At 47.7% G+C, this 14,462-nt stretch overlaps 1 protein-coding gene across 1 annotated transcript in view; it reads left to right on the forward strand.

The window, feature by feature from the left end:
* The window catches only part of ESAM (endothelial cell adhesion molecule), an 84,406-nt gene extending 80,193 nt beyond the window's left edge, over positions 1 to 4,213 (forward strand). The window contains 7 exon segments of the mRNA XM_038380737.2: positions 223 to 361; positions 2,873 to 2,934; positions 2,937 to 2,977; positions 2,979 to 3,032; positions 3,035 to 3,066; positions 3,068 to 3,251; positions 3,253 to 4,213. Of these exon segments, the coding sequence (XP_038236665.2) occupies positions 223 to 361; positions 2,873 to 2,934; positions 2,937 to 2,977; positions 2,979 to 3,032; positions 3,035 to 3,066; positions 3,068 to 3,251; positions 3,253 to 3,456 (716 nt within the window). The 3' untranslated portion in view covers positions 3,457 to 4,213.
* The last annotated feature ends 10,249 nt before the right edge of the window (positions 4,214 to 14,462 follow it).

The raw sequence follows: 14,462 nt of genomic DNA on the forward strand, positions 1-14,462 counted from the left end.
TCAAAGAAGGGGACTTCTGTACCATAGGATGGCCCCACTCCTGAAGCAATGAGCTGTTCCCACCACTTCCCCTTCCCCCATTTCGAGACAAGTGGGAGAAGCCCAGCTTTGCCGTGCAGCAGGCAGCCAGGCCGGCCCCTCTCACACTGGCTTCGGTGCTGCATTGCTCTGGCCCTGGCGTTCCTCTCTCTACATTCTCTCTCTCTCTCTGGCTCTCTGTAGCGCTCAGTGCAGCCGTGATTGCTGGAGCCGTGGTGGGGTCTCTCATTGGAGTCGGCTTAATTATCTTGTTTGTTCTCCAAATGTTCGTCTATCGAAAGAAAAAGAAAGACCCGCAGGAGGAAATGGCCAACGAGATCAAGTGAGTATCCCCGCATTGCTTGGCAAAGACCATGTGAAACGTCCCAGACACAGTCCCTCCGTGGCCCCTTGACAGCTGGTCACAGAGCTGCATGCGCAGACCCGCCTGCTGGAAGGGAAGATGAGTGTTAACTGCGGAAAGGCATGACGGGCACAAAACCACTATCTGCTTTGAGGTTGGGGATGCTGTTATAGAGCTGCCAACTCTCAGGAGCCCTCTGCTATTTGGTGTTTGTAATAAAGTCCCAGCTCCCAGAGTCATGCAATTATTATGAGACTCTCAGCTTTCATGTAAAAAAAGTTTCTAGCCCTCTGGAGTGAGGAGAAAAGCTTGAAAACAGACACCTAAAGGTTAAAAAACAGACAACAATTTTTTTTAAACCCAGATTTATTTATTTTTGAATCCTGTGTCCAGTTCTGGTGTCCATAGGTCAAGAAAGATGTTGATACATTGGAGAGGGCTCAGAGAAGAGCCAAAGGAATAATTAAAGGATGCCTTATAGTGATAGACTGCAGGAGCTCAATCTATTTAGCCTCACAAAGATGATTAAGGGGTGACTTGATTACAGTCTATAAGTACCTACAAAGGGAATGAATATTTAATAATGGGCTCTTCTGTCTAGTAAAGAAGCTAGACAAATTTCAGATTGGAAATAAAGTGTAAATTTTTAACAATGAGGGTATTAACCATGGAACAATTTTACTAAGGGTCGTGTTGGAGTCTCCATCACTGACAATGTTTAATCAAGATGGGATGTTTCTCTAGAACTCTGCTCTAGAAACTATTTGGGGATAGTTCTCTGGCCTGTGCTACCAGGAGGTCAGACTAGATGATCACAAAATACTAGCAGTATTCATAGATTCCTTCTGGCTGGAATCTATGAATACTGCTAGTAGCACTGCCTGTAGTTAAGGTTACCTGACACTTTCCATTATAAAATGCATCCGATGAAGTGAGCTGTAGCTCACGAAGCTTATGCTCTAATAAATTTGTTAGTCTCTAAGTGCCACGAGTACTGCTTTCTTTTTGCGAATACAGGACTAACACAGCTGCTACTCTGAAACCTTTCCATTATAAGACTCTGTTTTCAGTTGCATGTAACTATGGGAAACTTTAACCATGTGGGCTGAAATTTTCTAGGACAGGTGTTTGCCTCAGACTGAATTGTGTTCCAACCAAAATAATCCAGCCATTTCTGAGAATGAGATTAGGGAAAAATGCATTGTTTTGGCCATGCTAAAAAAAATTCGTACAACCTTTCAGTTGAAAAGCTCCAGTGCCTCCATGCTTTAGCACGGGGGTTTGAAATTTGGCCTAGGGTCACTCTGGTGTCAAGGATGTGCCTTTTGCTGTTCCTATGAAATTTACCCAAATTTGGCCAACTGATGAGCCTTTGAAAAATCTCAAAGTTCTTACTTTACCAGCTAATGTCACTGAAGATTCCATCTGCACTGAGCATGCTCCATCCCATCACAGTTCCCACGTGTGAGCACATTTCACATACACCGTCCTATTTGCACAGTGTGACTTGCATGTTCATCCTGGGGCTGCGGGGGCTGAGCAAGGTTTCTTTGCAATTGCTCCTTCTTGCTGCCAGGGCCTGCAGCAGTCTGGGCCAGGAGCAGAGAACAGACTGCCTGTCTCCCCTGTGCAATCAGTCCCATCCTTCCTCACTGGCACCCAGGCAGCAAGAAGGAAAGGGAGGAACAGCTTGACTGGAATGCTGGGAGGAGGCAGGGGCAGGATATGCGGAGAGGAAGGTTGAAGGAACCATGAGGGAAAAGAGGGGCAAGAGCCCAGAGTGCGGGAGAAGCAAGAGATTCAGGAAACAATGCGGGGCAACAGTGGGACAGGGGGAAAGACAGGGTGGGGGGGGTAGCTGGGTCTATAACCACTAGGGAACACTCCCTCCAGAGCTTGGAATTGAATCCATGGTCCTGAGTCTCTACATTCCTCTGCTGCCAGAAAATAGCTGGAAACCTGCTGGCAAAGTCTCTTTCATCACACTCTGGTGCTTGCTCTATAGAGGATAACAGCCAACTACCAGCTACCGATTGCTCTGCGAGCCGGGGTGGTAGAGGTCTGTGCCATGGATCTAAAGTTAACTTTTAGGTTGCATGGGCAGCTTTCAGTCGAACATTCCCAACTTTGAGTGCTTTGACTTTGCAATTTTAATGTCCCGTTCATGTTTTTAATGTTAATTTATCAAAACCAAATATTCAGAGTCCAAACCCCCAGCAGTCCAGGTCTACAGGCAGCCTGTGCTCAGGATCACTGGACCCAATGCTTGCCAAGTCATTTGTCATCTGCTTATACGTCCCCCGTTGGTGTAATGGCCCAATTGGAGCATTTTCTGGGAAGTGTGTGGTACTTAAGTCTCAGATCGAGTTTCCAGTAATGGAAACTCCTTCCATGGCTAGGAGTGAGGCCAGCAGGGAGTGTGACTACACAGAGACCCTGTCCGCTGTCGCTGGCTCCTGGCACTGACTCCATCTCTGCTTTCCTTTTCAGGGAAGATGCTATTGCTCCAAAGACACCTTCTTGGGCTAAAAGTTCCGGTTCTGACATTGTCTCCAAAATGGTACCTTGTCATCCGTGCACACGACCCGGGACCACAAAACTGTACCCATCCAAGCCCGCTTCAGACACAGCCTCCATCACCACCGCCGCCCGGCAGCACACGTGGGCTACAAACCTCCCTATAGCACCGAGGAGCAGAACCCTAACGCCCACCCAGCTTGTCAGCCAGAGCCCTGCATCTCTATTTCCCACAGGAATGGAACGGCAGCATACCCCAGCACTGTGCACAAGCAATAGGAACACTCTGCACAGGACAAATGGGGCACAGCCGCAGGTCCCCCCGGCAGGAGCTCCCGTCCCTCAAGGGCTAAACCACCTCTACCCCTTACAGAATGGGTGCGGTCCAGTCATGGTGCCTGCCCCAGAGCCAAGCAGGGTCCCCTGGTGTAAGCATCCAGCAGCTTGGGTGCCCTCTGTATGCTGGAGTGGCTGGGGAAATGGCCATTAATCCCAAGCAAAGCAGACTGGAAACATCGCGACCAAGCCACCTCCAAGCTCCTGTGAATCAGGGCTGAGCATGTGAGGGGGAGCCGTGCGCACGGCATCACGCACAGACTGCGGGAGCTTCCCAGGGACAGGCTTCCTCAGATACGCACCCTGCCAGCTCCCAGGGTTATCCTTCCAAACGCCTTCCGGCCCCGGCCCACTCCCCCGAGAGCTAGGAGCCAGCCCGGATCCCCTCCGTGTGGGGAGGCTGCTGGCCGCAGACTGTTTATTGAAGGAATGCCGCTGCTCTTGGTGTTGCTAGTTCCTGCCATGGACTTCAGCCCCTGCTGCTTCTTGTAGGACAAGGGCTTACAACCTTTTTTCAGCTGCAGACCCCGAACAAATTTCGGATGGCGGCGCGGGCCCCTTTGGAAATTCAAACTGTGTTCTGCGGATATAGATGTTGGAACAATTTGTACAGTGTGGGTGCTGAGAGCCACTGAACCGAACTGTAGCCCTGTAAATGATGAAAACCACTTCAAGCCAGGGGGTGCGGGAGCACCCCTCGCCCCCGTAGTTCCAGCATCTATGTCCACAGACTCCTCTCATAGAAATGTTAGACTGCAAAGGGCCTTGGGCTTGTGTGGTAACGACAGCACGTCTGGGGTTTGACCTGTAGGTGGGGGTATCCACATACTTTTGGTTGGTCCGAAAAACAGAATGCCTTTCCTGGGGTCCGGAACCTTGTTTTCATCGTCACCTTTCGCGAGAGTCTGTGGGCCCCCAGGGGGCTGCGGACCACAGGTTGAAAACCACTGTTGTAGGAAAAGTCCTGCTGAGATCAGACGGTCTGAACCCATCTGCGGGATTTCAGCGTCAGGTAGAACTGGAACCTGTAGACATAGAGCTGCCCTTCCCTTGGGCTGGCGCAGGGCAGGGCAAGGCTGAGCTGACCCCAGTACAGGCTTGGTTATTTCCAGCCTGAGGGAGCCATAACCACAGGGCTTGAAAGATCCACTTGCTAGCTGGGGGGAGATGGGACTGCGTGGCCAATGGTGTCTGTGGGATTTAAGCTTCTGCTTCCGCCCTTGTGGCTGGACAGGGACCTCCCATGTGCGACCCCACATGGTGCCACCTTGGTGGTGCTTGGAGGGAGTTTACCCATGGCTGGCGAATGGCATCCATGAAGGGCGCAGAGAGCGGGCATGCTGCGAGTATGGACAGGCCTGGATGGTGACCGGCCTGTGCCTTGCTTGGAGCAGCAGCCATGGGGCTGAAGCAACTTGCTCTCGAGTCTCCCCGGGGTCTGTTCTCCTCTGCTGGGGCTCTCAATGGAGTTGCACTTGGTAAAGATCCCCCAGGCTCCTGAACCCGGGGCCCTGCCCTGCCCTGCGTAACAGGGCCTCTGCGGCTTCCCTTCAGGAGATGGTTGTGAGCATGTGCTATTAACCTGTGTGTAACACTCTAGAATAACCTTATAGCCTAATATCCTAACGACTGATTCCTAAGGACGCCTTCAGCATTTGAAATCATACTGTGCAATTATTATTTTGGTTTATTCAATGGACTTCTTAAATCTTGTGTATTCGCTTTATTTTTTGATAACACATAATTTATTCCTGTAGATACTAACCACTCTTCCAGCCTGGACTGTACCCCTCTAATCCATCTCATGCTGGCTGTTTCTAGATGTCCATCAGACCCTTCTGTTGGGTGTGATGGGGAGGCACTGAAAGATTATTTTTCTGTACAATTTCAAAATGTAATATTTTTCATAAGTGATCATTAAAAGTGTTTCTGTTTTTGTATTTAAAATAGGGCCGAGCTAGCTGTGATTCTGGGAGGCGGGGCAAGCGGTAAACAGGAAGCGCTCAAGATCTTTGCCACCTCCTCTCGCTGGCTGTCTTTGTAGGCAAACAAAGCTGTATGCAAACTCTGTGCTAGTAGCTGCCATGGAGCAGCATAGCCCATGTTAACAACACTGCTCCCCACAGCCAGGTCAGACGCCCGATGCAAATGAATTACAGTCTATCCTACTTCATCCACAAACCAGTGTTTTCTGAACCAAAGAAAGAAAAGTTCAGAGATAAGGGGCTGGCAGGAAAGGAGGAATAGCTTGAACCAAATTATGGAAGCTACAGAACCTGGAGAGTCGAAGCCGGGGATGGTCAACCTGAGCCTGAGAAGGGGCCAGGCCAGGCCCGGAAGCACCCAGGGATCCCACTCAGGATCATTCAGCTGCTTGCAGGCCGGGCCAGCCCCTTGGAGGTCACCCCCGCTCCTCCTCACGCCACTGAGCAGGAACAGAACTCTGTCTGGAAAGCTGCATGCTACCGCCCAGCCGAGCATGTATTATTTAGTAACTCTGTTCTCAGCCCTCTGGTTCCTGGCTTATCTGGGCAGCGCTGTTTGCGCTGGTGGGGTTTGGGTGGAAGCGGCAGGCACGGTTTTTGGAGCACTGTTAATTATTAAGCACCCCAGCACGGTTCTTTCCTGGCTGTAGGAACCAGCTTTCCCTTTTCAGAGCAACCCCAATCTTCCAATGGCCATTCTCCCTCGGGCCCTTGAGGCTGTATGGGAAGAAGGGGTCCCGTCCTTTGAGCCAGGGCCTTCCTCTGGGACTCCTGCCTCCCCCTTCCCTCCACACACGCACTGCCCCTTCCCCAGAAACCCCCCGGCAGTGCCGAGGGGTCCCCTGGGCTGTGCCTCGGGGCAGTCGGGGAGCTGAAGGCGTTGCTGAGGCGGGTCCACAAGAGTGTGGTCAGCGTGGCACAGCGTGCGATTAGCAGTGGCCACCTCTTGCGTGAGTCAGAGCTTCACACCGCTTGTTTGCTTTAGCTGAGGTCTAAGATAAAGAGCTGTCGCGCTCGCTGGACTGTTTCAGCTCTGAGCAGAAAGGCGACATGGCCAGGACCCGGCTCCCCAGCCCTTCGCTCTGCTGCTTGGCTTTGACCTTCTCCGCACTCTTTGGTGAGGAATCGATGGACAATGGCTTGTGACCATTGGCTTTTTATGGGTGTGGGTGCTGCCCCAGGGTGCATTTAACCCAGGCAGGGATCTCAGTCGGGGCTATTCGTGCGGCTGGGTTTCAGCTCTGTTTGTTCCCGCTTGCCTAGAGCAGGCAGTAGAGTAGGGCTGCTGAGCCTGGCTGGTGTCTCTGGAAGCCTCGGCACTGGGGCAGAATGCGGAAATCTTCGGCACAGTCCCGCAGCTTCCTCCCCCTCCTGTCTTAATGGGAAAGCTTGCATGGCTGGCAACCCTAGTGCTTTCCTGGGACACCTGCCTTGTGCCCTAGTTATGCTGACTATAGCAACCCACAGCTAACCCTGTATGTCCCAATACACTCCAGCCAGAGCAGGGACGACTTCACGTTCAGTCCCATACTGGGAAACGCTCTGTAGCTCACGCTGCGTCCTCGTTTCAGGAACTTGTCACGTACGGTTACAGATTGTGCATCTTCCACCCTTTATGAGAGGGCTGAAAATCTGGGAATCCAACCGCCCAGATCAGCCGGGGCCTAGCTGGCCTGAGCTAGGACCTTCCAAGCCCTCATAGTCCTGGAGTCTTCTACAATCCCCCCGTTGGGGGTGCCGGGAGTTGACTGTCTTCCAGCTGCCAAGCCCTTATGGGCCAGCCACGCCCAAGTCACCCAAACCGCAGAGCAAGCAAGGCGGCACAGACTTGGGAAAGCAGGAAGGATCCTACCCAGGCCTGTGGCTGTGGGGTGAGAGCAGGAAGGCACCAGCAGGGAGAATTGTGCCAGGGAAGCAGGAGTGCGTGCGGGTGTGCCCGGGTGGGGAGAGTGATTTCATGAGGAGTGGGGTAGTGTGTGTGTGTGTGTGTGTGTGTGTGTGTGTGTGTGCGCAGGTGGGGGAGGGTGAGACTGCAGCAATGAGTGTATGTGGGGGGGTGATTTGGGGGAAAGGAGGGCTGTTTGCAACACACCTCAGTTGCACCTTTGTTTTCAATTGGATTGCAAGCTTTTGGGGCAGGGACTGAGCAGGAGATGTGTGTGAAGTGCGGGGACCGGGAAATCAGGCTTAGATTGGCAAGTTCATCGCAACTGTAACCATGGCGAGCTGAGCCTCTCCCTAACAGAAGCAGGGTGGGAAGGGCAGCAAGAGAGACAGAGAGGGAACCAAAGTCAGGGATTAGAAAAGACACTGTAGTGAGCTATGTAAGGAAAGAGATGATGGGGAAAGGAAATGAAGCCCAGGAGCGTGGAAAGCGGCTGGCTCGTATACCCCAATATGTGCAGCATCTGTGACGTTCTGTACCTCATGGGAGCACTCTACACCCCCATGTTCATCCTTATAAAATGATTGTCTGGTATCCAATGCAAAGTTTGTCATGTTGGGTGTCCTTGGAAGGCTCATGATGCACTGAGCATTGTTACAATAATGTTATAGGTTATAATTTCATGTATATAGTTATGAGGCTGAAAATGTATCCTCATGGCTTAAAATAAGCCCAGGCAAAAACTCTCCAAGAGCAGAGAGGCAGTTCACACCTCATCAGGGCATGTATGGGACAAACCCAGCCCAGCCTCACAGGAACAAATGTCGCTGGCCTAGGCAGCAACAAAAGGATCTGTTGGACTCTCGAGTGAGTCACCCTCGTTCCTTTAGTCAGTTTGGGACTGCGATGAGGTAATGCTCACCTGACTCTGAAGAGGGTGGGGTAAAGCCAAGAGGGAAGAAAGAACACGATAAAAGGGAGAGACGTTTGCCATGCTCTTCCTCTCTCTTCCACCTCCGTCTACAAACATCACCACCAAGCGACTGAAGTGCTAATCAAAGGGGAGAGCCTGGCTGAAGGGCAACCAGCCAGCCTGTGGTGAGAAGCATTTAAGTTTGTAAGGGCACTGGAAGCGTTAAGATCAGCATAGAATGCGTTTTACTTTTATTTCATTTGACCAAATCTGACTTGTTGTGCTTAGATTTTAAGTGATTATAAGTCAATCTTTGTAGTTAATAAATCTGTTTGTTTGTTCTATCTGAAGCAGTGCATTTGGTTTGAAGTATGTCAGAGTCTCCCCTTGGGATAACAAGCCTGGTACATATCAGTTTCTTTGTTAAATTGACAAACTTATGTAAGCTTGCAGCATCCAGTGGGCATAACTGGACACTGCAAGATGGAGGCTCCTAGGGTTGTGTCTGGTACCGGAGATATTGGCTAATGTCATTCGCTTGCAAGTAGCTGGGAGCAGCTTACATGCCAGAGGCTGTGCGTGACCAGCCCAGGAGTGGGGTTCTCCCAGAAGAGCAGGGTAAGGCTGGCTCCCAGAGTCAAGGATTTGAGTGACCTAGCAGATCACCAGTCCAGATAACACCAGAGGGGGACATCACAGCATCCCAGGGCTTAAAGTTATTGATGAGTTTGTCCAAGCATGCTCCCTCATCACTCCCTTTCCGCCCTGCTGAACACCCATTCTCCATCCCTCTTTGACTTTCAGTCCATGCGCCACCGTCACTCCATGGTGCTGGACCTGGCTCACAAGCGCTGCAGATGTGCCTCGCCTTCCTTTTTTTTTTTTTCCTTTTTGCAGAAATACTGGTAAATGTGGTGGTGAAGCTCTTGATACATGTTTGCAATCGACAAGTATTTGCTACATGACACAGACCTAGCATGGGATGTATGGGAGCCTCCGTATGCCAAAAATGTGATGAGTTGAAAAGTCCAAAAACTAGTTAATATAAAACATGATCAAAACAGCAGCATTGGGAATGCGCCCCCAGACCAGATTCCCAGCCCATCTAGTCCAGTATGCTGTCTCTAGCAGTGGCCACAGCCAGCAGCCTCAGAGGATGGAACAAGATTCTTGTCATGCATCTGAGCACCTCCTCCATGTCAGCTGTCTCCTTCTGGAGATGTGGTGACCAGAACTAGGCGCAGTGGGCAGGGGTGCTGCTGAGAATGGCAGCATGATCTCAGTATTGTTTTACAGCACTCTTCATGCTTTTCTGACCACATGTGAATGGAGGTTCTCATTGTGCTCGCCACAGTGAGTCACAGGTGTTAAGGGCAGACGACGGCACCATTAGATCATTTAGCCTGGCCTCCTGCATGGCACAGGCCATTATCTGTCACCCATTTACCCGTGTATGGAGACCAAGAAATGGTGTTTGGCTAAAGCATCTTCCAGAAGGCGCCAGTCTGGATGAGAAAAGAGCAAGAGACAGAGAATCCTCCCCTTTCCTGGGGAGTTTGTAGCAATGGTAAATCACCTGCACTGTTAAAAGTTTTTGGATCTTAATTTGAATTTGTCGGGCTTCAGCGTCTAGCCATTGTCTCTTATTCTGCCTTTCTCTGCTGCATTAAAGAGCCATTTAGTACCTGCTGCTTTCTCTGTACACTGTAACAATTACACTGTAATGGTACTGATGTTTTATTAAACTTAATATAAAAACCAAACTCCAAAACCATGCAGCCTAAACAAGCCCCACGCCAGCTCAATTTCCCCGGGACACCATAACCTCTCTGGGACCAGCCCTCGCTTCCCGATGGCTCTTTCTCTCTTCAGCAGGGCTCCAGACATTAGAGAGACAGGGCACAGGTCAATTAAAACCATTATTCCCCTGTGAGTGCTACATTTTCCCCTCATAAATATAATGTCGGCCTGACATGTCCGCTAACAAAATAGGTACAGATCTAGTATTATAACGTTTTATTTCCTCCTCAGTCGGTGGCCAATAAAACCCATCTCTTGTGAGACTTATTACCCGCTCGGCTCCTGAGTGTCCCATCTCTCCAGGCAGTTCTCCCTATACCTGCCTTTTGTATTTTTCAGGTAATACCAGTTGATTTTGTAACTCAGTTTCAGATAAAGTATCCAAATGCAACCAATATCACCCACACCTCAAAGCAAAGACCTTACCACATCCTCCTGGGTTCTTTTGTTCTCTCTGGACTTGCAATGGAGAATTTTAGCTACCACTGGGTCTTCTTTCTGAGCCGCCAAAATGTCTTCTCATGGAATAGACTGGAGGGTGGATTTAATGCCCATGGAGAAGACTCTTACAGCCAAAGAATTGGCAGTAATAGCTACTAACCAAGCTACCTTGCCATCTCTTTGTACATCCAAGGGCTGTAGAACAGCATTAATGACATTCGTTGTTTCTTCTGTGCAGCCCATCATATTGTTTTCCTGGGGGCGTTCTGGATAGAGCATTTGCCTCTACGTTAGATTTCCCTGAATGATATTTAATTTTGAAGTTAGTCAGCTAATTCTGCAACCCACTGTTGTGCTCTGGCATTCAGTCGGGCAGAAGTGAAGACATAGGTTAATGGATTGTTATCGCTGTAAACTGTGAAGGATTGGTAATGAGACTAGGTGCTGGTGCTTCAGATGAATTGCAGCAGTGGTGTTTGACTATCTCCTCAATAACAATGTTACCAGTGATCAGTTCTCCAGTTTTTGTGGACTGACCAGCACAGCAATAATCAAGATGTCATCATCTTTGCTTAATTGGAACTGGACTTGTAAGGGATTTCAGTTCCATTGCAAGCTCTAAGATCAAGCTCATCTTTTATTTCCAGTAACTCTAGTAACTTCAAGCTTCTTAAATGGGTCACTGGGAGATTATCTTCTATCCAATACATAAGAACGGCCATACTGGGTCAGACCAATGGTTCATCTAGCCCAGTACCCTGTCTTCTGACAGTGGCCAATGCCAGGTGCTTCAGAGGGAATGAACAGAACTGGACAATTATCGAGTGATCCATGCCAGGTTGTCCATTCCCAGTTTCTGGCAGTCAGAGGCTAGGGATTGCATTCCTGACCATCTTGGCTAATAACCATTGATGGACCCATCTTCCATGAACTTAGCTAATTCTTTTTTGAAGCCACTTTTGGCCTTTACAAGATCCCCATGCAATGATCCACGGGTTGATTGTGTGTTGGGTGAAGAAGTACTTCCTTTCATTTGTTGTAAATCTGCTGCCTATTAATTTGATCAGGTTACCCCTGGTTCTTGTATTATGTGACATGGTGAACAACACTTCCCTGTTCACTTTCTCCACACCAGTCATGATTTGATAGACCTCTACCATATTCTCCCTTAGTCGTCTCTTTTCCAAACTGAACAGTTTCAGTCTTCTTAATCTTTCCCCAGATGTAAATTGTTCCATACCCTTAATTAATTTTGTTGCCCTTTTTCTTTACCTTTTCCAATGCTAATATATGTTTATGTGATGGGATGACCAGAACTGCAAGCAGTATTCAAGGTGTGGGCATACCAAGAATTTACATAGTAGCGTTAAGATATTTACTGTCTTATTATCTGTCCCTTTGCTATTGGTTCCTAGCATTCGGTTAGTTTTTTTTGACTGTCACTGTACATTGAGCCAATGTTTTCAGAGAACTATCCACAATGATTCCAAAATCTCTTTTTTTAAGTAATAACAGCTAATTTAGACCCCATCATTTTATATGTATAGTTGTGAATGTCTTCCAATGTGCATTACTTTGCATTTATCAACATTAGAATTTCATCTACCATTTTGTTGCTCAGTCAACCAATTTTGTAAGATCTGTTTTTAACTCCTCACAGTCAGCTTTGAACTTAACTATCTTAAATTTTGTATTGTCTGCAAACTTTTCCACCTCACTGTTTACCCCTTTTTCTAGATCATTTATGAATTATGTTGAATAGCACTGGTCCTTGGGGACCCTTCAATTTACCTCTCTCAACTGAAAACGTTTATTCCTACCATTTGTTTCCTAACCAATTACAATTTAACCAATTACTGATCCATGAGAGGACCTTCCCTCTTATCGCATGACAGCTTACTTTGCTTAATAGCATTTGGTGTAGGACCTTGTCAAAGGCTTTCTGAAAATCCAAGTACACTATATCCACTGGATCACCCTTGTCTACATGTGTTGATCCCCCTCAAAGAATTCTAATAGATTGGTGAGGCAGGATTTCCCTTTACAAAAGCCATGTTGACTCTTCCCCAACAATCATGTACATCTATGTGTCTGATAATTGTCTTTACTATAATTTCAACCAATTTGCCTGGTCCTGAAGATAGGTTTACTGTCCAGAAATTGCCAGGATCACCTCTGGATCCTTTTTTAAAAATTGGAATCACATTTAGCTACCTTCCAGTCATCTGGTACAGCAGCTGATTTACGGACTATATTACATACCACAGTTAGTAGTTCTACAATTTCATATTTGAGTTCCTTCAGAACTCTTGGGTGAATACCATCTGGTGCTGGTGATTTATTGTAGTTTAATTTATCAATTTGTTCCAAAACTTCCTCTATTGATAACTCAATCTGGGATAGCTCCTTTGATTGATAGAGGTATATAAAATCATGAGTGGTATGGAGAAAGTGAATAAGGAAAAGTGATTTACTTGTTCCCATAATATAAGAACTAGGGGCCACCAAATGAAATTAATGGGCAGCAGGTTTAAAACAAATAAAAGGAAGTTCTTCTTTACACAGTGCACAGTCAACCTGTGGAACTCCTTGCCTGAGGAGGTTGTGAAGGCTAGGACTATAGCAGGGTTTAAAAGAGAACTGGATAAATTCATGGAAGTTAAGTCCATTAATAGCTATTAGCCAGGATGGGTAAGTAATGGCATCTCTAGCCTCTGTTTGTCAGAGGGTGGAGATGGATGGCAGGAGAGAGATCACTTGATCATTACCTGTTAGGTTCATTCCCTCTGGGACACCGGGCATTGGCCACTGTCAGTAGACAGGATACTGGGCTGGATGGACCGTTGGTCTGACCCAGTATGGCCGTTCTTATGTTCTTATTTGTATCCTAACAAGAATGGCTCAGATATGGGAATCTCCCTCACATCCTGTTCAGTGAAGACCAATGCAAAGAATTCATTTAGCTTCTCCACAGTGGCCTTGTCTTCCTTAAGTGCTCCTTTAGCACCTTGATTGTCCAGTGGCCTCACTTCCCATTTCTGATGTACTTAAAACATTTTTTTGCTGTTAGTTTTTGTGTCTTTTGCTAAGTTGCTTTTCACATTCCTTTTTGGCCTCCTGCCTAATAATACTTTAATACTTGGCTGCCACAGTTTATGCTCCTTTCTATTTTCCTCTATTTGACTTCCAATGTTCCACATGTTCACAGGGGTTTGGGTTGTAATTTCCTTCATTCTTTCCTGAAATTGTGTTTCAAGCTCCTTTCATTTTGCAGTATGCTATTTCTGAACTGTTTCTACTTTAGGAACTTCTTTTCTTGCTGTAGTAATTAGTTGTAAAATCTGATCTCTTAATGCCAGTCATGTAGTCAATCCCTGATCTTCCAACTCCCCCTGCTCTTCACTGTATAGGTGGCTTGTTGTATGTTTGATTAAAACCAAATGGCGTTTTGATGCATTTTTACTGTGATCTGTCCCAGAAATGCCTAGAGAGTCACAAACTTCTCTTAATGCTCATCTTTTCCTCCTCCCTTCCTAAGAATGTACTTTAATTCTCTCCCAGCCAGCTATAGTGCTTGCAAATTAAATCTTCCCCTCTTACTTCCAGAGAAAACTTTCTTTATGCAAAATCACTTTTCTGTTGGCATTACCTTCTGGCAGCTTTCCCTGGAACAGCCTGCAACCGCTCTAGATAGCCTCCTCTCTGGTCAGATCCCTGCAGTTCAGCCTCTCCTGCCTGTGCTCACCAAGTGTCACACTCCCATCCAGGGACCATGGGTTTAAAACTGAGCTTTTCTTAAACTTGAAATATCTAGTGCAGCCAGCACAAGCCTCACACCAGCTCAGTCTCTTTGGGACACAACAACAATAATCCTGATGGCACGACTGTGTTCTCCAAACTGTAAAGGGGCAGAGCACAGGTAATTTAACCCTGACATTCCCTTGTGAGTGCTACATAACCAAGTCACCTCTCAATCTTTTCGATAAGCTAAACGGATTCAGCTTTTTTTAAAGTCTCCACTGTAAGGTATTTGCTCCAGCCCTCGAGCCATTTTGATTCACACCAGAGCTCATGCTGGCTTGCTTGTCCACTATGACCCCTACATCCTCTTCAGAGTCCCTGCTTTCCAGGAGACAAATTCCCATTCTTCAGGTGTGGCCTGCATTGCTTCTTTCTAGATGTAAAGCTTTGAGTTGGCTGTAT

This window comes from Dermochelys coriacea, chromosome 22, assembly GCF_009764565.3.
Source record: "Dermochelys coriacea isolate rDerCor1 chromosome 22, rDerCor1.pri.v4, whole genome shotgun sequence".
In the NCBI taxonomy this organism is placed as follows: domain Eukaryota; kingdom Metazoa; phylum Chordata; order Testudines; family Dermochelyidae; genus Dermochelys; species Dermochelys coriacea.